We start from the raw sequence: 27,086 nt of genomic DNA on the forward strand, positions 1-27,086 counted from the left end.
CAACCAGCTGTAGCACGTTCTCCAAGAGATTTTGTGAGAGAGTGAAGTGGGACATTTATCAATAAACTTTATACATTTATATCTAACTATTGTATTTGCCGGCTATAAGCTTGGCTATAGATGAGGTGGCAACATCATATAGCAACAATTGGTTGTACTATTAGCCATGCTTATGTATGTGTATCACATCATCATCATGACAGTTTATGTGTGCCACATCATCATCATGACATCTCATGCATGTTGTATGGAAAATTGATTAGAGATAATACTACGCATTGATTGCATCATGCCGTCTCATGCATGCTGGTGGCGTGGACAATTGATTAAAAGTGAAAAGATGAAGTGAAGAAGGATGAGATACATAGAACTAAGGGCATATATATTACCTAAAAGAAGAAGAAAAGGAAATTTAAAACAAATAATGATAAAATTTGCACACAAATAACAGTGGACCTAGATGAGGATTTGTGGCTCTCAGGTGCCACGCACCCCTATATGCATATAGTATTAAAAAAATACTAGGAGAATTTAATTATTTTTTGGAATTTTGGGATATCAAACATGGGTGGCCATTCTACTCCCGTGTTTAGTTTCGTGATGAATTGATGCCCATGAGATTCTTGGTAAAAAAAAGTCAAAAAAAAGAATATGTATAGGAAAAAATTGTTTGGATGGATTGTATTTCGGATTTTATTTTCTCTGCCATGGATATCATGGGCATCCATTCCTCACGAAACTAAACGCGGGGGTGGAATGGGCACCCATGTTTGATATCCCAAAATTCTAGATTTTTTATAATTTTCCTGGTATTTTTTTAATACTACATTCATATAGGGGTGTGTGGCACCCGAGAGTTGCAATGCACTTTCCATGGTTGGATGAGGATTTGTGGCTCTCAAATGCCGCACAAATCTATATGAATAATGTATTAAAAATAGGAAATTTTAAAAATCTGGAATTTTGAGATATCAAACATGGGTGCCCATTCTACTTCCGTGTTTAGTTTCGTGAGGAATGAGTGCCCGTGGTATTCTCAGTAAAAAGGTGAAAATGTTCCTTCATATAGAAAAAATGGTTTGGATGGATCGTATGTCAGATCTTATTTTCTTCACCATGGATACTGCGGGCATCCATTCTTCATGAAAATAAACACGGGGGTGGAATGAGCACCCATGTTTGATACCCAAAATTCTAGACTTTTTTTTGAAATTTCCTGGTATTTATTAATACCATATATTCATACAGGGAGTGTGTGGTTCTCGGGTGCCACACACCCCTATATGAATATAGTACTAAAAATTTACCAGGAAAATTTAAAAAACTCTAGAATTTTGGGATATAAAACATGAGTGTCCATTCTACTCTGATGTTTAGTTTCGTGTGGAATAGGTGCTCGTGGTATTCTCGGTAAAAATGTCAAAAAATCCCTATGTATAGAAAAATCTGTTTGGCGTATATCGGATAGTATTTTCTCTGCCATGGATATCGCGGGCATCCAGCCCACACGAAACTAAACGCGAGGGTGGAATAGGAACCCATGCTTGATATCCCAAAATTCCAGTTCTTTTAATTTCCTGATATTTTTTTAATACTATATCATATAGGGTCAGCTCTCGGGTGCCACGCACCCCTATATGAATATAGTATTAAAAAGTACCAGGAAATTTTAGAAAATTCTAGAATTTTGGGATATCAAACATGGATGCCCAATCTACTACCATGTTTAGTTTCGTGAGGGATGGATGCCCGTGGTATTTTTGGTAAAAAAAAGTAAAGGTCCTATGTATAGAAAAACTATTTGGATGGATCATATGTAGGATCGTATTTTCTTCGCCATGAATACCGCAGGCAACCATTCCTCATGAAACTAAACGTGGTGTGGAATGGGCACCATTTTTGATATCCCAAAATTCTAGATTTTTTGAAATTTTCTGGTATTTTATTTTATACTATGTTCATATAGGGGTGTGTGGCACCCGAGAGCTCCAATGCATTTTCCATGAGGATTTGTGGCTCTCAGTGCTACACATCTCTATATGAATATAGCTTTAAAAATACAAGGAGATTTTAAAAACTTCTAGAATTTTGGGATGTCAAACATGGGTGCCCATTCTACTCCTATGTTTAGTTTCGCGAGGAATGGGTACCCACGGTATTCTTGGTAAAAAAAAGTCAAAAATTCCTATGTAAAAAATTGTTTGGATAGATTGTATGTCGGATCATATTTTTTTCGCTTTGGATACTGTAGGTGTCCACTCCTCACGAAACTAACGTGAGGGTGGAATAGGCACCCATGTTTGATATCCCTAAATTTCAGAATCTTTAAAATTTTATGATATTTTTTAATACTATATTCATATAGGGACGTGCGGAGACGCGCGGCGCCAACCTGGATCGAGAATGGTGGAGAGTGGAGACGCGCGGCACCAACCTGGAGGCACCCATATAACGCGCTCCCTGAACGGCGTCGCCGCGCGTCTCCACTCTCCACCATTCTCCACCCTGTACCGCCTCTCCCTGAAAGGCACCAACCTGGCCCAGGTGACACGAAAATTGGATTTCTGCACCTTCTTCCACAATCCTCGCCGTCATGGCCCACGGGAGCATCAACTATCCGGTCGTCTTCGTTAAGCTAAATGAATGATGTTGAGCCTTGCCACCGATGCCACAATCGCAAACTTATATTAATATGACTTTGTACTAAATCAATAACAATTAATATGGATCGAAGGGAGTATGCCTTGCTGCTATTGTTGCTGCCAAAGTTATACCCTGAACCAATAACCAAACTAGCTCCAGCTGGTTGTATTATACTACTGAATTCAACCGACTTTTCTTTTAAGAACTTGCAACATATATACGCTTTCTGCAATAAAACAGTCACAGATATTTTCCGTTCTTGAAATTGTTGGTCAAGTCACTAAATATATAGTACATGACATCCCCGTTGGAATTACCACTCTGACATCCACCTTTTCACTCGGGGAGTATAGCAGCTACATCTAAGACGGTTGTGTGCTAATGTCCAAGCCATGAAGAAGGTACTGGCTGAAACCTAGACTTGGCACCTGCTAGCGCCTCATGGTAATCTCCCCCGCTGAAACAGTCACGGAAGTCGGTAAACAGCTTGTCAAACACTCTCCACAGAACTTTATATGACCTCGAATATGGAAATGGAAGGAAAAACTGCAAAATGAAACATGAAACACTGATATCAGTAAGTACTGCACTCTGCATACCCAAGAGTCAATCTGAATTTATGTTTATTTACCCTTAATTAGTATTCATAAAAATGCAGCAAGAAATTGATGTTTATTCTACTGGCACATGAAAAGTAAGGAGATTTCTTTTTTCTGCTCCGAGAATTAGAAGAATATATTCAGAAACAGTTCTTACATCTCCTTGCGCAAGGTGTTTTAACAGCATGAATGTCTGCTGGTTTTCTTCCAAATTGTCAATGACCGCAATCCATATATTCGAAGCAAGTTCATGGGCCTTTTCTCCTGTCCTACCACAAGCAATGAACTGATCTGTACAGAAGATGAAAATGCAGTGACAATTTGGTCATGAACTGATCTTTGAAAAATAATTTTGTTTTGATCATGATCATCCAACACTAAAATATGCCGGCACTGAAGTTAGCAAAAAACTTTATGCTTGTACTGACATTTGAAACACATAACTCACCAATTATGGTGCCATGAAGTATACTGGACGGAGGAACGGCAAGGCGCTCAAGCTGTTCCTTTAAATAGAGATATGTGTGACCAACAAGCTCGTCAATCTCCCCACCAGATGGTACAAGGTTCTCGCTGACATAAAGCGCTTGGAATCTCCTGTAAATAATTCATACATATTTTTAATTGGGTTTTGATATGCTGGGTGACACAAAGGAGAGGTACACTTCCATGGCTTTGATATAATGATCTAGTGAGTATGTATACTAGAAACAAATTATTTGTCCTTCAGACATAGTTCAGTTCAAAGTGAAATGTTTAGAGTATATCCAACAACAATGTTGTTTACAAGATGCAGTAATATAAGACTAAATTGATACTGGATGCACTGTAGTAAGCGAGACTTCTATTTTATTTTTACATTTTCCAAATTGATACTCCCTCTGTAAAGAAATATAAGAGCATTTAGATCACTATTTTAGTAATCTAAATGCTCTTATATTTTTTTACGGAGGGAGTACAAGATACAAGGAACCAATCATACTGCAGGTATAGTAGGAATTGGCAATCTTTTTTATTCTTCAAAAACATCATATGATGGAGAAGACAGGACAATATCAGACTTTGGAAGCTCACCTCCTAGCAGAGCCTCTGGGAATTGGCCCAGGCCAGCGTTTCCGGAAACCAGCCGATGGCCATTTCCTTGCAATAGCGGTTTGCCACAAGTATTCACCTCGGAACATGCTTGCCCAATGCTTGCTGACACATGATGTTTGAACCCACTCGTGGGTTGGTAACCGAGTCAATATTTCTACAAGGAGGTGTTCAGGGAGACTACCAATTGGTCCATCACCTCTGTCCGTCATAAGGCTATCAAACAGAGAACAAAAAGACCAAGTGTTTGTGTTTCCATTTTCAGTCCAGCAACAAGGAATACAGATAAACATATCACCAGAAGTAGTTATGAAACAAGAGAATAATTTTAAAGACCAGAACAGAGAGAATTATGATTAAGTGCCCAAAACGTGCATAAACAAACACCAGCAACAAAGGTGTGCTTCTCCTGAGTAGGAATACAATGACTCACTGCTAAATTCCAATGTACCATGAATATACAGATTGTTAAATAAGATGGAATCGGAGAAACACAATATTCTCCACAGACACAGAGCACAACAAAGTTGGTAGCTGTGTACTCTATTTGATACGAAAATATAATGTTTCAGATCAATGGCAGACAGAAATGTTGGTCTTCGTAACCTTAAATAAAACTGAGATTGCAGAACGAAGTGTGCAATTTGCCTGCCAAATCTACTTAAGTCCAAATAGCCACAAATGGGGGTCCCCTGTATATCACAGAACAGGACTCCCTTATCACCCACAGTAAGCCTAAACACATACGGTGGGTGTTGTGCATTACAAAGTACTGTACCGTACAAGCAGTGCCACTACTAACGAGCAAAGAGGACACACCAAAGAATAAATAATCTTTTGCACCATCAATCAATCTCGAAAGGGTTCAGAATTGCTTTGAGTGCTACTGAACTATACACCCACCAACAGGAGAAGACTACATCTACATGGGCTAGCCAAGAAGATCATCTTGGTCAGTCAGTCCGTCATACGGCAAAAGAAGGCCGATCAAGAACCAGCCGTCCCCGTGATGAACTGGATAGCATCAATTTGGTGGATGAAAATGAAAGTGTACATGCCAACAGAGCAAAGGAAACGACCGACCAACTAACAAGAACGCCAACAGCTTTATCTCGCACACAAGGAACCGATACAAACCGAAGCAGCAACCGTGCCAAGATCCACCCACCCACGGATCAGCAAATAAATGTTGAGAGCCTCTCTCCTAGGTTCCTAACCGAAGCAGAGCTAGCACGCCGGCCAGAAATACAAGAAACCGAACTAGAAAGCAACGAAATTCGGCAAGAAGCGCGGTATCACGCACCGGAGCGGGGAGGCCGGGAGGGGGGCGTGGCTCCTCGGGGCCTCCCGGCTCCAGGGGGCCTCCGGACCCCGGAGAGGAACGGACGGACGGAGGGGGAAAGAAATGTCGCCGAGTCGGGTGGAGGAGGGGGGCGAAAAAGAGGAGCGAAGGACATGGACGGCTCAGCTTTAGCCGCCTCCTCGTGTGCCTTGCTGGGGGACGCGTAGCTCCACGTTTCCTCCGCAGGTTCCACGCTCTGTGTGCTTTCCTTTTTCTTTTTTGAGAAGAAACCGCTCTGTGTGCTTTCCTGGGGGCGCGTAGCGTGGCGTGTCGGCACCGCCCGAGAAACGAACCTTGTGCGGTCCGTCCGTCGGGCATGGCCCGTTGGAGGCCCATACAGTGAGAGGAGAGGAGGACGGGCGCCTGAGCCCAGCCCAAGCGAGCGCAGGAGAAATCCCCGAATCGCATCGCCTCCTCGTCCCCGCGGCGGACCGAATCCTCCTCTGCTGCCGCCGGAGATCAGGAGGAGGAGGAAGGGAGACCAGCGCGCGGCGAAGCTGGGCGTTCACTCGTCAGACCCGAAGGAGTCTGAAGATCAACATTCAGAGAAAAGGGGGAGGATTTCACTCAAACTAGCTCGATTTACTGGCTTAATTCAGAGAGTTTAGTACAAACCAGGAGGAACCTAAGGCCAGCCAGGAACACTGGTGGCGGAAGGGGGAAACCCTAACAAGTTTTCATGCCCTTCACGAGCAGGAATCCTTGGCTTTATAGCCTTACAAATTGGGGGGAAAAGTAAGAAAGTGAAACGAAAAACAGTGGGGCACTGAAAGTCCTTGCCGGAAAGTGAACAGCGACCCGAGCTTTGATGCTAGCCGTCCGATGCCCTTCGACGCGATCCAGAGCTTCTCTTTACGTGAAGCGGTACGAACGAAGGAAGAGTGTCCGATGGGCGATGGACGGGTCGGGGAGCTTCGCGCCAACTGCAGGGGATTTAAACTAAGCCGGACTGTTGTTGATCCTTCAGTTGGGTCCTGACAACTCCCCCCGATCGACTTCAGACCAGTCCTCAGGGCTGAAATCCAGGAAAAACCTTTTGTATGAACGTTGCATCCTCCCAAGTAGCATCTTTCTCGTCCATGTTACACCATTTGATAAGCCAGCGCACTACTGGTATTTGGATATCTCCTTGAGTTTTGGGAATGAGTTTCCTCTCCAAGAGCTTTTCCGGTTCCAGGAGAATGGTACCATCAGCATTGATGAGTGGCGGTCTGGGGTTTGGGATTGCTTGTGGCCCCAGGTGCTTTTTCAATTGGCTGACATGGAAAGTAGGATGCAGTTTGCAATCTTCAGGTAACAGTAGTTTGTAAGCGACTGGGCCAATTTTCTCTGTTATTCTGAAGGGGCCATAATACTTAGAGTGAAGCTTGAGACAACGATGGACACTCAATGTAGTGTGTCTGTAGGGTTGCAGTTTAAGGTATACCATGTCACCCACTTCTAAGGTTCTTTCAGATCTCTTTTTGTCTGCATAATGCTTCATTCTGGTTTGGGCCTTCAGCAGATTAGCCTTGATCTGAGCTGCTGTTTGTTCAGCAATGAGGACAGAGGAGAATTCTTGGACCTGCTCAGTTGGGTAGAGAGCTGCTTCAGAGATCATGTTGGGAGGCCTGTTATACAGTGCTTGGAACGGAGTGATCTGCAGAGTAGTATGATAACTAGTGGTGTACCACCATTCAGCCAAAGAGAGCCAGTTCATCCATTTCTTAGGTTGTAGGAAAGCCATGCACCTTAAATAGTTTTCCAAGCATTGATTGACCCTCTCAGTTTGACCATCGGATTGAGGGTGGTAAGAAGTGCTCATGTGCAGTTTAATGCCCAGCTTTTTAAACAGTGCCTGCCAGAGATTGCTAGTGAAGATGGTGTCTCTGTCAGTAACTATAACTGAAGGTAGTCCATGTAACTTGAAGATGTTATCAGTGAATGCTTTGGCAACAGTACTGACAGTGATGGGGTGTTGCATTGGAATAAAATGCCCATATTTGGTGAACCTGTCCACCACAACTAGGATCATATTTTTGTTTTAAGAGGTGGTAAGGTCTTAAACAAAATCCATACTGATGTGACACCAAGCAAAGTCTGGGACAGGGAGAGGTTGAAGCAGTCCAGGATACTTGCAGTGCTCTGGTTTGTTGATTTGGCATGTGGGGCATTGTTTAATATAATCCACAATGAATTGCTTCATGCCAGGCCAATGAAAGAGGAGTTTAACTCTCTGGTATGTTGCTTTGTGGCCAGAGTGGCCCTCCAGTTCAGAATTGTGTAGAGCAGACACCAACTAATTTCTGAGGTTGGAATTCTGGCCAATGACTATTCTGTTTTTGTATCTCAGAATTCCCTGTTGAAGAGCATAGTTAGGAACAGCAGTGGCAGAAGTTGCTAACTATGCAATAAGGTCCTTGCACCCTTGATCCTGGGTATAACTTGAGATGACTTCAGATATCCAGGCAGGTTTCACTTGAGTAGCAACTAGTGATTGTAACCTGTATTCCACTCTAGAAAGACCATCAGCAACTCTATTATTCTTGCCTTGTTTGTATTCAATTTTGAAATTGTATCCCAATAGCTTGACCAGTAACTTGTGTTGAATGCCCTCAGTGAGCTTTTGCTCTTGTATGTATTTTAAACTCTGCTGATCAGTCCTTATAATCAATGAAGAAGCAGCAAAATAATGTTTCCAATGTTTCAATGCTTCAATGATGGCCATGGCCTCTTTATCATAAGTGGAAAGGGCAGCAGCTTTAGGGCCAATGGTTTTGCTGAAGTAGGAGATTGGTCTGCCCTCCTGCATGAGCACAGCCCCAATTCCATAAGCACGGGCATCTGTTTCTAGGATGAAGGGTTGAGAGAAATCAGGTAAGGCCAGGACAGGGGCTTGGGTCATTTTATGTTTCAGTATGTTAAAAGCTTCCTGTTGCTCATTCTCCCATCTGAAGTTGTCCTTTTTCAAAGATTGAAACAGGGGTTTGTAGATAAATCCATAGTTTTGGATGAATCTCCTGTAGTAACCAGTGAGGCCAAGGAAACTTCTCAGCTGAGTTACATTTTCAGGAGTGGGCCACTGGCTGATTGCTTCAATCTTGGAAGGATCAGTTGCTACTCCATCACCCCTTATAATATGGCCCAAGTACTCCACCTGGGGTTGTGCAAATGTGCATTTGATCATTTTTGCAAATAGTTGGTTGGATTGTAAAACTTCAAGGACTTGTTGTAGATGGAGCAAGTGCTCTTTCATATTTCTGTTGTATATCAGGATATCATCAAAGAAAACCAACACAAATTTCCTCAGATAGGGTGCCAGGATTGTGTTCATTAGCAGCTGAAATGTTGCTGGAGCATTAGTAAGTCCAAAGGGCATAACTAAGTACTCATAATGGCCACAATGAGTGCTGAAAGCAGTTTTTCCAATATCCTCTTCCTGCATTTTGATTTGATGATATCCACTTTTTAGATCCAGTTTAGTAAATACAGTGGCACCTTTTAACTCATCCAAGAGATCCTCTATGACAGGGATGGGATACTTATTCTTAACTGTCTACTGGTTGATTTTTTCTGAAATCATTGACCAATCTCCAAGTCATGTCCTTCTTTTTAACAAGGAGAGCAGGGGAAGAGTAAGGGCTAGAACTGTCCCTAATTACGTTGGTCTTGATCATGTCCTTGATTATGGTTTCCATAGCATCTTTCTGATGGTGTGGAAGTCTGTAAGGTCTCTGGTTGATTATTTTGGCCTCAGGAGTGAAAGGGATGGCATGATCCACAGTTTTTTTTGGAGGGAGATCAGTTGGAGTCCTAAAAACTGGTGAGTATTTGTCCAAAAGCAGCTGGGCAGGAGCAGGAATTACAGTGTCTACTGGTTCTTGAACAGCAATTCTGTTCAAGAGTAAGACAACTCCACAAACAGGCTCTTCAGAGAAATCCTCTACAGTTTCCCCTTCTTGCACAGCTACAGAAGGTAGGCTCTCATCTTTGAAATTTTTCTTTTCACCATTTTTTAGAGTGATCTTCACATGCATTTCATCAAAGTCCAACTCAACTGGGTTGAAAGAAGCCATCCAATCTGCCCCCAGAATTACATCATAACCCTGAAGTTGAAGTACTCTGAGATCAGTGGAGAATTTTGTTCCTTGCAGTGAGAATGGGCATTGAAGTGCAATAAATTCTGACCAGAGAGTTTATCCATTAGCTACCACCACTTTCCTTTTTCTGGTGGGAGTGAGAGCACAATTAGCTAGGTGGGCAATCTTAGGAGTTATGAATGTAGCAGTACTGCCACTATCAATGAGGGCAGTAGCTGGAGTGTTTCCTAGCATGACTGTGATTGTAAAGCTGAGCTTCTTAGTTGATTTGATACCCATAAGAGCATGCATAGAAATTTGGAGGGGGGTATCATCACTTCCCACAGGGGGGAGGGATATCAGTTTCATCCAGAACTTCAGTATAGTAGACCAATTCAGCATCATCAGGGCAAGCAGCTTGTAGTGCTTGAATTTGAGCTTGATTTGCCAGTTTGCAGACCTTTTTATGACCAGGAAACCAAGGTTCTTTACACTTGTAGTAGATGCCCTTCATTCTAGCTTGTTGTATGATTGTAGCTGTGTTGGTGGGTCCAGGTTTTCCTGGATCAAATTGCACATGTCTTCTCACTTGAGGAAAACTGTTGTTAGGTATAACAGTTTTCTTCTGTGGCTGTGCTTGTTCCATTCTTCTCGCAAGCCAGATTGCTTTTTGTAAATCAGCAGGTTCATGACACTGGACATGGTGTTGTATATTGTCATGTAGTCCAGAGATGAAACTGGTTTTGTAGTAATCATGGGGCAGAGCAGGATTATCTCTTCTCATCAAGTTCATGGCCTGCTCAAATTTGAGGATGTAGTCATTTACAGAACCTGTTTGGGTGAGTGCATGAAAGGATCTCACATTGTCACAAACAAAGGTTTCTGCAAACCTGTTGTTGGAAATATGCCCTAGAGGCAATGATAAATTAGTTATTATTATTATATTTCCTTGTTCATGATAATTGTTTATTGTCCATGCTATAATTGTATTGAAAGGAAACTCAAATACATGTGTGGATACATAGACAACACCATGTCCCTACTAAGCTTCTAGTTGACTAGCTCGTTGATCAATAGATGGTTACGATTTCTTGACCATGGACATTGGATGTCGTTGATAACGGGATCACATCATTAGGAGAATGATGTGATGGACAAGACCCAATCCTAAGCCTAGCACAAAGATCGTAGTTCATATGCTAAAGCTTTTCTAATGTCAAGTATCATTTCCTTAGACCATGAGATTGTGCAACTCCCGGATACCGTAGGAATGCTTTGGGTGTACCAAACGTCACAACGTAACTGGGTGGCTATAAAGGTGCACTACAGGTATCTCCGAAAGTGTCTGTTGGGTTGGCATGAATCGAGACTGAGATTTGTCACTCCGTGTAAACGGAGAGGTATCTCTGGGCCCACTCGGTAGGATATCATCATAATGTGCACAGTGTGACCAAGGGGTTGATCACGGGATGATGTGTTAAGGAACGAGTAAAGAGACTTGCCGGTAACGAGATTGAACAAGGTATCGGCATACCAACGATCGAATCTCGGGCAAGTACAATACCGCTAGACAAAGGGAATTGTGTACGGGATTGATTGAGTCCTTGGCATCGTGGTTCATCTGATGAGATCATCGTGGAACATGTGGGAGCCAACATGGGTATCCAGATCCCGTTGTTGGTTATTGACCGGAGAACGTCTCGATCATGTCTGCATGGTTCCCGAACCCGTAGGGTCTACACACTTAAGGTTCGATGACGCTAGGGTTATAGGGAATAGATATACGTGGTTACCGAATGTTGTTCGGAGTCCCGGATGAGATCCCGGACGTCACGAGGAGTTCTGGAATGGTCCGGAGGTAAAGATTTATATATGGGAAGTTCTATTTTGGCCACCGGAAAATGTTCGGGATTTTTCGGTATTGTACCGGGAAGGTTCTAGAAGGTTCCGGAGTGGGGCCCACCTGCATGGGGGGGACCCACATGAACGTGGGTAGTGGGGGAAAGGCCCCACACCCCTGGTCAAGGCGCACCAAGATCCCCTCTTAGAAGGAATAAGATCATATCCCGAAGGGATAAGATCAAGATCCCTAAAAAGGGGGGATAACAATCGGTGGGGAAAGGAAAGGATGGGATTTCTTTCCTCCCACCTTTGCCAACGCCCCAATGGACTTGGAGGGCAAGAAATAATCCCCCTCCACCCCTGTATATAGTGGGGAGGCGCATGGGAGCTGCACCCTTTCCCCTGGCGCAGCCCTCCCCCTCTCGCAAGTCCTCCTCCTCTCCCGCGGTGCTTGGCGAAGCCCTGCAGGATTGCCACGCTCCTTCATCACCACCACACCGTCGTGCTGCTCCTGGATGGAGTCTTCCCCAACCTCTCCCTCTCTCCTTGCTGGATCAAGGCATGGGAGACGTCACCGGGCTGTACGTGTGTTGAACGCGGAGGTACCGTCCGTTCGGCACCAGGATCTCCGGTGATTTGGATCACGACGAGTACGACTCCTTCAACCCCGTTCTTTTGAACGCTTCCGCTTAGCGATCTACAAGGGTATGTAGATGCACTCTCCTTCCCCTCGTTGCTAGTTTCTCCATAGATAGATCTTGGTGACACGTAGAAAAATTTTGAATTTCTGCTACGTTCCCCAACACCTGTCACCCAGGAGCCTACAGAACCTGTACCAAGGCAGGGTGTTAGGTACAATTCCAGTACCTCTCCACCATTCAATTGCAGGGCCCTTAAGGTATGTCACTGCAATTTCTGTTTTCTGCTCAAGTGGGGTTCTAGCAGCCTCAAAGTACAACTCAATAGTCTGTATCCATGAATCAGTACCAGTGCCATCAAATTCAGGAATGTTGTACTTTGCTGGTTTGACTATTGGTAGAGGTCTTCTGTTGTCCAATCCTTGGTCTCTTTGCCCTATTCCACCTTTGGTTTCTTGTTGTGGGACTTGTTCAACTTGCTCCAGGTCCAGCTGCACTATCTGCTGAGCATTCAGAGTTTGATTTACAACAGTGGGTGCTCTGGTTTTAGGAGCAGGCTGTTTACTAGCACCAAAGTGTGGATACCTATAAGGGGCCTTGTTGCTTCCATCCAAGTTCAGCTCTTTGCCAGTGTTTTTGTCCACTAATGTTGCAAAACCCACAGTTGGAGGAGTTTGAAGGACAGCCGCTGGTGCATGAGTTGGGCCTTGTGGTGTTTGTTGTTGTTGGCCACTACCTTGTGCCACCTCGTGAGGACTTGGAGGATTTTCCTTGGGTTTGGGAAAGCCCGCAATGAAGCTGTTCAGAGAGCCCTGCAATTCACTCAAGGTTTTCTGCAGTGAGTGAAAATTTGTGGAAACGTGGTCTCTGAAATCCTCAAAGTCTTGTCTGTCTGTTTCTCTGTTCTGCTGCAGGGTTTTGACATCCAGTTGCAAGGATTGGAACTCCAAGTTTGCAGTAGACGAGGAATCCGTAGGGCCCGTCATGCTTGCACCAACAGAGCACAGGGAGGGTTTTTACAACTAGCAGAGTGCCAAGTAACCTCGCTGTGTGTGATCAGCCAGCGAAAGGGAGGAATTTTACCACAGCCGGAGCTGCAACCCGACCTTGGCCTTCGATCCTGCCGCCGCCAGCACCGCCGCCAACGTCGCGCCGCCAGAAGTACACCGGATCTGGGAGGGAGGGAGGGATTTTACCACAGAGACAGTGTGTTTCTGCAACCTCTTCCCGCGCCCAAACCTGTACCGAATTTCTCACCGCCGCCGGAGATCCACCGCCGCCTAACGTCGCCAGTGAGAAGTGGAGGATTTTATGGCGCCTCCAACTCCTCCTCGGCACCGGATCTCGCGCCGCCAAGGAGAAACCTTGTTCTGATTACCACTTGTCAGACCCGGAGGAGTCTGAAGATCAACATTCAGAGAAAAGGGGGAGAATTCCACTCAAGCTAGCTCGATTTACTGGCTTAATTCAGAGAGTTTAGTACAAACCAGGAGGAACGTAAGGCCAGCCAGGAACACTGGCGGCGGAAGGGGGAAACCCTAACAAGTTTTCATGCCCTTCACGAGCAGGAATCCTTGGCTTTATAGCCTTACAAATTGGGGGGAAAAGTAAGAAAGTGAAACGAAAAACAGTGGGGCACTGAAAGTCCTTGCCGGAAAGTGAACAGTGACCCGAGCTTTGATGCTAGCCGTCCGATTCCCTTCGACGCGATCCAGAGCTTCTCTTTACGTGAAGCGGTACGAACGAAGGAAGAGCGTCCGATGAGCCATGGACGGCCTAGGGAGCTTCGCGCCAACGGCAGAGGATTTAAACTAAGTCGGACTGTTGTTGATCCTTCAGTTGGGTCCTGACAACTCAGGTAACACGGCGAGATCTTTTTAGTCCCACGTCGCACAGCGGCTAGGAATCCCACCAGTTTATAGATGTTGGCCTCGGCAGATTCATCTCCGATTAGAGGGGCGCCATTAAAAATAAGAAATTGAAATAGTACTCGGCTGACATTTCTTTATCCAGTGAAGATCACTTATGTAGTGGGACAGTACTAATAAGACAACGAATTTAACACATCTCAGTGGCTCGGGTCAGTTGGCGAAACTAAATGTGAGAGTATTTTCTTCAAATTTGTAGCCCGTAAGTTGGTAAATAAAATTACCAGGGATTTATGATTGATGGTAATGTTTCCTGGAGATGGTTTACAAGCACAGCAGCAACGAGTTTCTTCCAGACAATGATCTCTACTGGATATATATGCACAATTACGAATAATTTTTAACCTTATTATACATCAATACTAATGCAGATTAACCTACTTGTACTGTCTATGAAGTACAAACTAGTGGATAAGCAGATGAAAGGGCATATGATGTTTTTTTCGAAAAGGGGGGTTCCCTGGCCTCTGCATCAAGAGTGATGCATACGACCATCTTATTAAGCAAGAAACAAATTGTGCCAACAAAGTTCCAAAGTCTCAAACTTAAAGAAAGAAAAAGCAGCTCACACAGAGCACAAAAGGCTAGATACACAAACTAGTCAGGATAAGATGCCACAACCGGCTGGCTAAAAAAGGTAGGTAAACTAATTGCCTATCCTATTACATGACCGCCATCCAAACCGGTTGAAGATATCCCGAGCTACCATCTCCCAACGGATAGACCCAGTAACCAAATGCTCCCTGGCCTCCATCGGAGTGTGTAGCGACCACGAATGGATCACTGCCGTAGCTCGGAAAATAACCTGCAAAAAATGAATCCGTGATGTTTTGTTAAAAACCAAATCATTTCTGCAAAGCCAGACGGTCCACAGCAAAGCACAGACTCCAACCCGAATATGTCTTGCTAAGGTAGACTCAATCCCATTAAGCCAAGTCCCAAATAAAGCATTAACAGTAGTCGGTGAAGTAATGTTAAAAGCAATATGGACCATCCGCCAAAGGACCTTGGCCAACGGGCAATCAAAAAAGAGATGCTTAATCGTCTCATCCCGATCACAGAAACTACACCTAGTAGGTCCTGTCCAATTACGCTTTATTAAGTTGTCCTTTGTTAGAATAACTTGTTTATGGACAAACCACATAAACACTTTTATTTTCAAAGGAACTTTGACATCCCAGACATTCTTGGAAGTTGGAATGGAGTTCGAATTAATAACATCAATATACATTGACTTAACTGTAAATACTCCAGACCTAGTCAACTTCCAGCGTAATTCATCAGGTTGGTCAGAAAGTTGAACCTCCATTAGTCTCCTAACTAAATGGAGCCAAACTTCCCAACGATTGCCCGCTAGCGACCGTCTAAACTGAATATTAAGGGGGATAGATTGAAATATCGTCGCAACGAACACCTCACGTCATTGAGCAATACGATATAAAGACGGATATTGAATGGCTAAGGGTGAGTCGCCAAGCCAAGTATCCTCCCAGAAACATGTAGTAGCACCATTTCCAATAACAACTCTCGTCCTATTGAACAGTAATTGTTTAACTTTCATGAGTCCTTTCCAGAAAGGCGAGTCAGTCAGCCTAACTGTTACCTGGGACAGTGTTCTAGTCTGGAGGTACTTGCTGCGAAGGATCTGCGCCCACATGGCTTCAGTCCCGGAAGTGAGCTTCCACAACCACTTACTAAGAAGGCATCTGTTCTTAACTTCAAGATTCTCAATATCAAGCCCTCCTTGGTCTTTGGGTCGACAGATAATATCTCATTTAGCAAGCCGGTATTTTCTTTTAAGTTCATCACCCTGCCAAAAGAAGCGTGATCGATAAAAGTCCAGTCTTTTCCTAACACCAACTGGGACCTCAAAGAACGATAAGAGGAACATAGGCATACTCGTGAGCACCGAATTTATCAAGATTAACCGGCCTCCGTATGACATGAGCTTACCCTTTCAGCAACTCAGTTTCCTCTCAAATCGGTCCTCGATACACTTTCACTCTCTGTTTGTCAGCCTACGATGGTGTATCGGAATACCAAGGTAGGAGAAGGACAAACTCCCCAACTCGCACCCAAACAATTGCCTATAAGACTCCTGTTTGTCTTTGGCTCTACCAAAGCAGAACAACTCGCTCTTATGAAAGTTAATCTTTAACCCGGACAATTGTTTAAAGAGGCATAACAACAGCTTCATATTTCTCGCCTTGGCCAAGTCGTGCTCCACAAAGATGATTGTATTATCAGCATATTGAAGGATGGATACACCTCCATCAACAAGATGAGGTACCAAACCACCCACTTGACCATTCTCCTTAGCCCTCCCTATCAAAATTGCTAACATACCCACCACAATGTTAAACAGGATAGAGGACCATATGATCAAAATTGCTAACATACCCACCACAATGTTAAACAAGAAAGGGCATATGATGTAGTGACTATCTATTTCGTATCTTTATTAGTCATATGTATCCCCGATCGTTTGCTCCATCAGGAACCATAAACTAAAGCAGATACATGTTGGTTACTGAAGAGACCCAGAGGAGCAACTTCTGAATCTTAAGTATGCCAAAAGTACATTCAACATTTAAATAATTGTGTTTACCTTTTGATTACCACAGGGTGGGTACAAACTGGTCCTTCTGACCCGTGATGATAACTCAAGGTTGGGCAGCGGCGGCTGTGGTAGCAAACGGTGGTGGCGGCAGAAGGGGAGATGAGAAGAAGGCGGCTCCAGGGTGTGACGTGGAGGCACTGCGCAAGTGCCTGGAAGAGAACAAGGGTGATCGCATCAAGTGCCAGGCCCACATCGATGCCTTCCGATCCTCATGTTCTGTCAGCCCCACCACCACCTCCGACCAACGTCCCAGCGAATGATCTTCCAGTTCTTCGCTCCCAATCAAAATAATTTTTCACCAACTTTTGCCCATGGATTTATTAAGTAAATTCTTCCTACCCTGTCTGCAACTCTGGTTAATTTACATGTTCATATGGATATAAGATTGATAGGGCCTTATCGGATCCACTATTTTCAACAAATGAAATTTTGTTCAAGTTGAAAGCCAAACATGACTGTTGCTAATAGTGTTAGGTTAGTCATCACTCCAAGGTCTTCTAGAGAAATGGAGCAGCTGCTTTGGAGAGGCATTAATATAAATAAATCTGATAAACATACTATACATATTGATAGATCCTACATACAGAGAAAGAAACCATGTCATCTGTAAACTTCTAAACACTTTCTCTGAACCGGTTGGTATAGTTTTAAGGGCAATTAGGACTGAAACATGGTGCTATTTTGTTGGTGCAGGTACAAAAGGAGACCTGAAACACTGGTGTTGTTACTGGGGTGGTTTTACAAGAAACCTTGTGGAATAATTAGGACTGCGCAAATGGTCATGTGAAAGATAGGATAATTAGGACTTAGACTAGCAGTTTTTTTTTTACTTTCTTTCTCACTGCTGTGTATGGTATTTGTTGGTTTGGAAATAATAAGCATTGCCAAAACTCTGTAACTCGATGTCAACATAGCGAATAGCTTAGCTTTCAGAACCACCATTTTCTTCAGTGAGTCACTTCTTGGAACGGGCTGTGCTAGCCTACTTCACAATTTGGGGTCTCAAAAGCTTAGCCTAGTTTCGTCTGGTGTTTTGGATAATATGCACCTGATTCAAAGATCTTGTTAAGGTGCATAAGCTTTGTTTTTTCCTTCTTCCACTTTTACTTGGGGATTTGGTTAATAAATAAAATGGTTCAGCGACTTTTACTTGCAACTAGTAGTTTAAATTATAACAGGGGAGTTGGTTATTCTTGCCTCACCCTGTTGAGTTTCCAGGTTTGCAGGAGGACAAGAAGCAAATGAGTAGGATATCATCGTTCATCGACTTATCATATATAATGAAATCCTACTAATTGCACAGTTTAGTACTCCCCCCGTAGTTAGCAAATCAACTAGAACAATCTGAAAGCCCCAAATTCAAATCACTATCTTATTTTTCTCAACTGCAGTATTAGTAGTTTTTCCAAGAGGTGACCCAAATCAGTTAGGAAAGAGGTAATTGCACCAGTGGTGCCTAAACTTGCCAGCGATGTTCACTTTGATGCCTAAACTTGAAAAATACACCGAACTTGTTCCAATACTTAACATTCTTGTTCAAATACGGTTCAATTTACGTTTCGATACGTCTGTATGGCTGACTAGGCATGCCAAAGTGGCGTGAGGCCAATATATGTCCTTATGACCATCGGGCCACACCTGTCAGCACGCAACGCAAATAAACAAAATAAAATAATTAATAGCCTAGTGTGCCCCCAAGATACATTTTAAATTAAAGGTACATTTTATAATTCATAAAATTATTTTAACTAAATGAATTTTTAGAATATGCAAATATTTTTAAATATTACATTATGAAAGCAAGTTATTTCTTTGCATTTTATTTATAAGACAAGAATATATTTTTTTGTGTCAAAGGGCCACGTAAAACTGGAAAAAAACAAACATCCTAGGAAAGAACCGAGTGAATATTATTTGAAAAACCTGAATATTTTGAAAAAATAGATTAACATTTTGAAAACATAAAAACATATTCAAATTGAAAAATTAATTTTATTAAATATGTGAAAGATTTTTATAATCATGAAACATTTTTAGAATTCATACTACAGGAACATTTATTTATTATTATGGCAATAGTTTACATATTTTGTTTATAATTTCATAAAAAGGAAAAACAACTAACATGCGGAAATGGGAGCACTGACTGCAGCTCATTTAATTCCACGAGCCTGCTTCGATTGATAAAGCATGTGCATGCGAAGTAAACATAAATGTAGGTTGGCCAATCTGCTTAGTACACTCGCCTATAGTTTATGTGTTTGTCAAAGTATATATTTCTGAATAAAAATAAATTCAAAAATGTGTGTGAAAAAACAATTAATAGCCTAGTGTGCCCCAAGGTACATGTTATAATTCATAAAATTATTTGAGCCTGCAGCCCATTTACCTCCACGAGCCCGCTTCATCGTTCTAATTCCCAAGATTGCTAGCCCAAAAAATTTAGCACAGTTTCGACCGATAAGTCTCTGCAATGTGATCTTTAAGATTGCATCAAAGGTATTGGCTAATCGGCTCAAGCTTATTCTCCCCGATATCATCTCCGAGGAACAGTCAACATTTGTTCCAGGGCGTCTCATTACTGACAATTTTATATTTGCCTATGAGTGTCTCCACTATATGAAATCCAGGAAGCTCAAGAGTAACAGGTTCTGTGCTCCGAAGCTTGATATGATGAAAGCCTACGATCGGCTCGAGTGGACCTATCTGGGAAAGGTTATGCTCAAGATGGGAATCAGCCCACAGTTTATGCAAACAGTAATGAGGTGTGTAACCTCAGTTTCCTTCTCAGTTATCTTTAATGGTGGTAAGCAAGAGGAGTTCAGACCCTCTCGTGGACTCAGGCAGGGTGATCCCATATCGCCATATCTTTTCCTATTGGCCGCCGAAGGTCTCTCTTGCCTCCTGAAATCCACAAATCCAGATGAGAGCATCAATGGTATAAAAGTGGCACTGGGAGCCCCGCAGGTAAACCACCTCCTTTTTGCAGATGATAGTCTGCTTTTCTTTGATGCCACATCTGTCATGGCCAACAGAGTTGAGAATGTTTTGCAAAAGTATTGCCTTGCTTCCAGACAGCGTATCAATAAGGAGAAGTCCTCGATTTTCTTCAGTAAAGGCTGTTCGGAAGGAGTGAGACAGGAAATCAAACATATCCTCTCAGTCCAGAATGAGAAGTTGTCTGAAAAGTACCTTGGCCTCCCGGCGAATGTTGGCAGGGCAAAGGAAGGATCCTTCAAGTATCTTAAGGATAGGATATGGAAGCAAGTGCAGGGCTAGATGGAGAAGGCGCTTTCTGTGTGAGGGAAAGAAGTGCTTATCAAGTCGGTTGCTCAAGCTATCCCGACGTACTCAATGGCGTGCTTCAAGTTACCACGAGGCTTGTGTCAACACATTAATGGCCTTATGAGGAAATTCTGGTGGGGATCCAATAAGGGCGAGAGGAAGACCGCGTGGGTTTCTTGGGATGTGATGACACAGCCGAAGTTTATGGGAGGCATGGGGTTTCGTGATATCGAGCTTTTTAACCTTGCTCTGCTGGCCAGACAAGCCTGGCGGCTACTCCAGGAACCCAACTCTCTCAGTGCACGTATCCTCAAGGCCGTGTACTACCCTTCGGCTTCAATCCTTGAAGCTGAGCTGGGAAGAACCCGTCACAGGTCTGGCGCTCTTTGATCGAAGGCAGAGACACGCTCAAGCTTGGGCTGATAAAGCGGATTGGATCCGGCGAAGACACAAATCTCTGGGCTGATAACTGGATACCACGCGATTTTAAACTGCGCCTGGTATGCCCGAAATCGTTGAACCCACCGCAGCTGGTTTCGGATCTGATTAACCCTGTCACCTTTGCATGGAATACAGAGGCTTTGGATGAACACTTGTACCCAATGGACAAGGAGGCAATTCTTAACATCCTGCTTAGCTCTCGTGTTCGCCATGATTTCTGGTCATGGCACTATGAGCGAAAGGGTGTCTTCACAGTGCGTTCGGCTTACAAGCTGCTGTCCGCCACCAAGCAACAACGCACGGACTGGCTCGAGCACAATGATGGACACTCGCGGATTGAAGCAGACCGTGGATCTTGGGTGAAACTTTGGGGAGCTGCGGTCCCTTCCAAAGTTCGTGTCTTTGCTTGGAGATTGGCCAAGTGCTCAATTCCTACAAGAGAAGTTCGAAAGCATAGGAGCATGGCCGACTCGGCGGAGTGCTCATTATGTCACGCGGCGGTCGATACTTGGCGCCACTCCCTCTTTGATTGCCGCATGGCACGCTGTGTTTGGGCTCTTGCTGACGAGGATCTCACAAATACTGTCATCTCCAACAGAACAGGAAGAGCCGAAGCTCTGGATGTTATGGCTAGTAGACACATTAACCACTGCTGATTTGGCCCGTGTCCTTGTTACCTTGTGGGCCATCTGGTGGGCGCGGCGACGAGCCATACATGATCACCAGTTCCAGAGCCCGTTATCCACTCATATCTTTGTGGACAAGTACTTGGCAGAGTTGGAGATGTTGCCAAAGCAGAATACAAAGCCAAAGGAGCGGAATGCAAACCCTAGGGACCTGCATGTGAATTACAGGGACCTGCATGTAAATCCAAGATTAAGGGCGGAGTCGGCGGCTGGGATCGGGTGGCTCCCGCCCGCGAGCCACGATTACAAAATCAATGTCGATGGGGGCTTCTCCAAGATAGGAGACCGGGCTGCCTCAACTGTTGTATGTAGGGACAAGGAGGGCAAGTATATTGGAGCCTCGGCGATCATCTACGAGGGCCGTTTCGATCCGACAATCCTTGAAGCCGAAGCATGCAACGAAGCCCTCTCTCTTGCTGCCGATCTTCAGCTCCGGTTCGTCTGTGTTGCATCTAACTGCCTTGAGGTGGTAGCGAATATAAGGGAGGAAGTTTCATGCAGATACTACCCTATCTTACAGGACATAAAGTATCAAAGTAGGCTCTTTAGCGACCTTAGTTTTATTCATGAAAATAGAAAGTTCAATGGAGAGGCTCATGCCTTGGCAAAGGCAGCTGCTTCTCTTAGTCCTGGGCGCCATGTGTGGCTTAGTATTATGCCCGATATCATCTGTATCCCATTATGCTTGAACGTTCAATAAAGGGTGCGGATTGCTCAAAAAAAAACTGAAATATACGTTGGTTGATCTGGTTAGTATTAGTCGCCTGCTACGTGTGATGTCGCGGGTTCGTAACCTAGCTGAGTCTTTATTTTGTTTATTTGCGCTGCTCGCTTACAGGGTTTTTTTTTTTTTGACAAGCTCGCTTACAGGTGGGACCCATTGAGCATAGAGACGTATATTTTGCATGTCAGCCTATCCCAACACTGCAAGTGGGCCTCATGCCACATACGCGTCTACCAAGTCAGCCATACGATCGTATCTGAGCATGATTTGAACTGTACTTGAATAAGAGTGCCAAGTATTGAAACCAGTTAGGTGTATTTTTCAAGTTCAGGCACTAAAATAAATATTGATGGCAAGTTCAGACATCTGTGGTGCAATTACCTCGTTAGGAAAAATGAAACGAAGTACATAATTTTTTCTATCGTGAACACACACTCCCATATATTTAAAACAAAATAGAAGCTCCAGATCAAGAAAAACAGAAGCTAGCCAATTCGCTCCCAGAATGCTCCCCCGATGGCTTCCTTCGCTGGCCGTTCGATGGTGGTTGACCAAGTCTTTTTTTTCGCTGCTGCCCGTTGGATCCTCGTTGGGAATTCATCTGTCTCGTTTTAACCGCGTGGTGAAACCTGGACGGGTATGACGTGTGGGCTCGGGCTGGATCGAATTGGCCGGGTGCCAGTTTTTTGGGTGCGCGCGGGGCAGCCTCTCCTGCCGCGCCGCGTGCGAGCGCACGTGTCATGGGCGCAGCGGGCACAACCACAAACCCTACCCCCAATCCACAGCCGCCACTCCCTCCCTCCTCCTCCTCCTCCCTCCCTCGTCTGCCGCCGCCACTCCCTCCCTGCTCGTCGCCCCTGTCTCCGCCCTAGGAGCTTCGCCGCCTCCCGCGCGCTCGTCCTCTCATCTCCCATGGAGGGGAGGGGTGGGGATGTAGCTAGGGGAAGGAGGAAGCCGGCGAGGAAGGCAAGCAACAGCGGGGAAGGAGCTGGGTGAGCGATCCTAGCGGGTAGGAAGGGGTAGGGTGATGCCTCGCGCACATGCCGGCGGCCGGCAGGTCGAATTGTCGCGCCACCGCGTCGTCGCCTCCTCTTCGCCATGAGGCGCCACCTCTGCCTCCACCCTCCACCGGGCAAGGAGCTCAAGGTGAACAAGCGGTGGGAAGGTGAGAGGAAGCAGGAACTATCTCTCCTTCAATGGCTGCCTCGTGCGTCTGGAGTATAAGTAGGACAACACGTGCCTGTTGGAGGCGACTCGAGCAACGCAGGCCAGCGGCGAACTAGGTGCTCCACTGTTTCTCCCTCAGTTCCTTCCTCACTCATATTTTACTTTGCTAATATCTGGAATTTTGAACTTGACGTGTGCAGATCTGACATAGAAGACCACGTTCGTCAGATTTGAAAGTGATCTTCTTCCAATGGCTTTAATGGTAATTAATAACCTCCTTTTGCGCTTCACCTCGTTCTTATATATATGATGTACAGAGAATGCAGTTGTGTCAAGTTTGCTGACATCCTCGTGCTGCAACTGGTTTGGTATATTTGGTTAATCGTAACCAGCAAAGAGGAGTCGTCACATACGTGCCTTCTATCATTTATGTGGTTGTATGAAGTGTTCCTTCAACTAATCAAGCAACCTGACATTAGTACTTTGTTTAATTAATATTACTCTCATCAGAGAGTATGATATCATTTAGCTAGCCTCTTTTCTTTGCGGGATAGTGTAAAGGTGGAAGGTAACTCAAATCTGACGAGCATGGGAGTAGTGGCCACAACTGGGCACCATGGGTTGGCCGAGGTGCTTCATGGTGAGGAACAGGCACGCCATCTTCTAACAATCAAATTATGAGAGAATCATCTATACTTGAACTAGAAAGGTCGATTCTGTGTCTCGATTTTGTTTAGGAATATTAGCAAGTTGAGTAACCTTCTAAAATAGGGATATTCCTGAATGTTGTTTACTAGTTCTATTATGTTGCTTATTTTGTGGTTCCATTTGAACAGGATGTGCACTCTTGTCTCCGTCGTTATACCTATTTTGAAATCCATGGCAGCAGGTTGTGCTTTGTCGGCACATTCGTGCATGTGTGAGGTCGCAGACGAAGAAGCACCGAATGATCATTATATTCTCCTCTGCTCTGATCTTCTATTGACATATGTAATATGTACCTTATTTCCTGGTATTTCCTGAGATTCTGGATTGGTTGTTTGCCAGTGATTATTATGTAAAAGTGTTTTCAGTTGTTGTTTAGTATGGATGCCTCCATGGTTGCATAGGCATCCAACACATCGGCGGTTTCAAGGCCGGTCCTGGGCGGCGCCTCGTCAGCGTCGTGGATGGCTTGGGCAGCGCCTTGGCATTCCGGAGGGGTGAAGTGGGCCGACCAGCATGCGTGGGGCGCAAAGGTCACGAGCAGGAGGGAGATGCGCTGGAGGTGATGGAGGAGGAAGTCCGAGGTCGCATCAGCGTCCATGGCGATGCCACCCCGGAACCTTCCTGCACACCTCGGCATGGCTCGTCTGTGCCACATGGTGGCCAAGATGATGGTACCTCCTCTCTCTGGCTTCTCTCTTATTTGCCCCTTTTTCTCGGGGATGAGGGCGTCGGTGCATTGTCAGGAGTGGATCAAGAGTGGACCGTAGCAGCAGTAGCAAGGATCTGGTGGTGGTTCATGGTTTGTGCGTCTAGGCGGATGGTAACAGGAGACAAGGGACACAATGTTTTTACCCAGGTTCGGGCCCTCTCGGTGGAGGTAAAACCCTACTCCTGCTTGATTAATATTGATGATATGGGTAGTACAAGAGTTGATCTACCACGAGATCAGAGAGGCTAAACTTTAGAATCTAACCTATGGTATGATTGTTGTTCGTCCTACGGACTAAAACTCTCCGGTTTATATAGACACCGGAGAGGGCTAGGGTTACACAAAGTCGGTTACAATGGGAGGAGATCTTCATATCGTATCGCCAAGCTTGCCTTCCACACCAACGAAAGTCCCTATCCGGACACGGGACGAAGTCTTCAATCTTGTATCTTCATAGTCCGGGAGTCCGGCCAAAGGTCATAGTCCGGCCATCCGGACACCCCCTAATCCAGGACTCCCTTAGTAGCCCCTGAACCTGGCTTCAATGACGACGAGTCCGGCGCGCCAATTGTCTTCGGCATTGCAAGGCGGGTTCCTCCTCCGAATACTTCATAGAAGATGTTGAACACAAGGATAGTGTCCGGCTCTGCAAAAGTAAGTTCCACATACCACCGTAGAGAGAATAATATATGCACAAATCTAATCTGCTGACGTATTCCGTGGTGTGACATCATGCCACGGTTAAGCCTTTATTCGAATCATTTTACTGTTCCACCTCAGCGTGTTTAGCGAGGCGGTTTCCTTGGCACGTCTTGTCGAAGCAGAGATCGTGTCCCCTTATTCCGGGATTCTCATCAATACGGGCGTGGGTAACCCAACCGCACCATTAACCGTGGCACTTGGGGGATAAGCGAGTTTTATTAGGCCGGTGGGGGCTCGTAGTTTCGGCCGCCCATATAAGGGGATAAGGATCTACCCTTTCCATTTACGCCTTCTTCCTCTTTTGCTTATCCCTCCCTGTGCACTCGAGCTCCAGCGCCCAAGCCCGCACATCTTTCCTCGACCTTCTCCAACCATGTTCGGAGCGGGAGGCAAGTGGATGGCCTCCTCCGTCACGGAGGGGCACATCAAAAGGTTGCGGAAAGCCGGATACCTACACAACGACATTGCGCACCGGCTTCCAGACGAGGGGCAGCTCATCCCCACCCCTAGGCCCCATGAGAGGGTTATATTTCTTCCCCATTTCCTCCGCGGACTGGGATTTCCTCTCCACCCGTTCGTCCGGGGGCTCATGTTCTACTACGGCCTGGACTTCCACGATCTGGCCCCGAACTTTATCCTCAACATCTTCGGCGTTTATCGTCGTGTGCGAGGCCTTCCTCCGCATCTAGCCCCACTTTGGCCTATGGCTGAAGATTTTCAGCGTCAATCCGAAGATCGTGGGTGGACGCCAAGCAGAGTGCGGAGGCACCATGGTGGGCAAGATAGCCAACGTTACATGGCTCGAGGGCGCCTTCGTAGAGACCATCAAAGGGTGGCAATCAGAGTGGTTCTATATCACCGAGCCGCGTGACCCTGAATGGGCAGCGGCCCCCGAATCCCGATCCGGCATCCCCACGCGGCTCACATCTTGGAAAGGGACGGGCCTGTCGTGGGGTAATTCGGCAGAAGTGACCGGACTTCAAACCTGCATCAAGGACCTGATCGGCAGGAAGGTTAAACTTGTCACCGTGGTCCAGGTCATGCTCTTTCGCCGGATTCTCCCATGTCAACGATGGGCTTTCAATTTGTGGGAGTTCGACCCGGCCCAGCACCAGACTCTGTCCCGGCTCTTTGACACAAAGCACGAGGATGCTTGGAAGGTGCTATTCAAGAGCTCCGAGGTCTCCCCTCCCGTCACCGAGGATCGCGGATTCTACGCCAAGCGCCAAGCCAGCGTGGTGAGCTTAATTTTCCCATTTCAGGGTATTTTGTTTCACATATTTTAACTCTATGCGGGATCTAAACTCCCTTACCTTTGACAGGACTGGCTGAAGAAGTCCGGGCAGGTCAACTGTCCGGCTCCTTTGCCCGAAGACCCAGCGGATGCTCGTCTAACCAAGCTGCTGGTTCCGGCACCTCACGTGGTGCCAGAGAAGAAGGCCAAGAAGAAGACCACGGGGACTCGAAATAGCTCCCGGCGCCTGGTGGTGTCGGATTCATCGCCTGACAGCCCCGAAGCCCCCTCCGCTTCTGAAGACGAGGAGGAGTAAGAAGAAGAAGCCTCTCCCCCTCCAACGGGGGAAGGAAAGAAAAGGAAGGCCGCCCCAACTAGGGAGGCCGGAGGGTCCAAGAAGGGGGAAAACCTTCTGCCGGACTACGCCTCCGATGCCGAAGATGGCGGGGAGGAATGGCCATCCAGGGTCAAGCCCCTGGAAAAATCATAAGTGTCCGGTTACTCGAATGACTTACGGTGCTCCTCTAGTATTCGGTAATTTCTAACGCCGAATTTAATTACGCAGTCCGCCCAGAGCTCATCTCGGCGATTCGTCGAGCGGCTCCCTGAATTCGTCGGATGTGAACAGCCCTTCACTTCCGACGGCCTCCTCCCCTCTCCCTGCGGAC

At 45.4% G+C, this 27,086-nt stretch overlaps 1 protein-coding gene and 1 long non-coding RNA gene across 4 annotated transcripts in view; one reads left to right on the top strand and one right to left on the bottom strand.

Annotated features, from left to right (window-relative positions):
• Window positions 1–2,814: 2,814 nt before the first annotated feature.
• Window positions 2,815–5,794, bottom strand: LOC119310916. Of its 2 annotated transcripts, XM_037586537.1 has the most exons (5): window positions 5,638–5,794; window positions 4,317–4,550; window positions 3,691–3,839; window positions 3,400–3,533; window positions 2,815–3,189 (listed from the first exon to the last, which is right to left on the bottom strand). In XM_037586537.1, the coding sequence occupies exons 2-5, from the start codon at window positions 4,544–4,546 to the stop codon at window positions 3,022–3,024; spliced, it is 681 nt and encodes a 226-aa protein (XP_037442434.1). In that variant the 5' UTR covers window positions 4,547–4,550; window positions 5,638–5,794; the 3' UTR covers window positions 2,815–3,021. The 2 variants fall into 2 exon arrangements, with proteins under 2 accessions (XP_037442434.1, XP_037442433.1); XM_037586536.1 differs by lacking the exon at window positions 5,638–5,794 and having other exon boundaries at window positions 4,317–5,618.
• An 18,747-nt stretch (window positions 5,795–24,541) lies between these two features.
• The window catches only part of LOC119305801, a 28,840-nt gene continuing 26,295 nt past the window's right edge, over window positions 24,542–27,086 (top strand). For both annotated transcript variants that reach the window (XR_005148777.1, XR_005148778.1), the window contains exon 1: window positions 24,542–24,572. This is a non-coding gene — a long non-coding RNA (uncharacterized LOC119305801). The remainder of the gene's footprint in view (window positions 24,573–27,086) is intronic.

The sequence above is a fragment of the Triticum dicoccoides genome, chromosome 5B, assembly GCF_002162155.2.
Source record: "Triticum dicoccoides isolate Atlit2015 ecotype Zavitan chromosome 5B, WEW_v2.0, whole genome shotgun sequence".
Lineage (NCBI taxonomy): Eukaryota > Viridiplantae > Streptophyta > Magnoliopsida > Poales > Poaceae > Triticum > Triticum dicoccoides.

Bases quoted from the DNA above. Each gene is read 5' to 3' on its own strand.
- LOC119310916 (XM_037586536.1), bottom strand. From the start codon at position 4,627: ATGTTTATCTGTATTCCTTGTTGCTGGACTGAAAATGGAAACACAAAC. The intron at 3,840-4,316 runs GTGAGCTTCCAA...AATTATTTACAG, and splicing joins CCCAGAGGCTCTGCTAGGAG to GAGATTCCAAGCGCTTTATG. The intron at 3,190-3,399 runs GTAAGAACTGTT...TTCATTTTGCAG, and splicing joins AACACCTTGCGCAAGGAGAT to TTTTTCCTTCCATTTCCATA.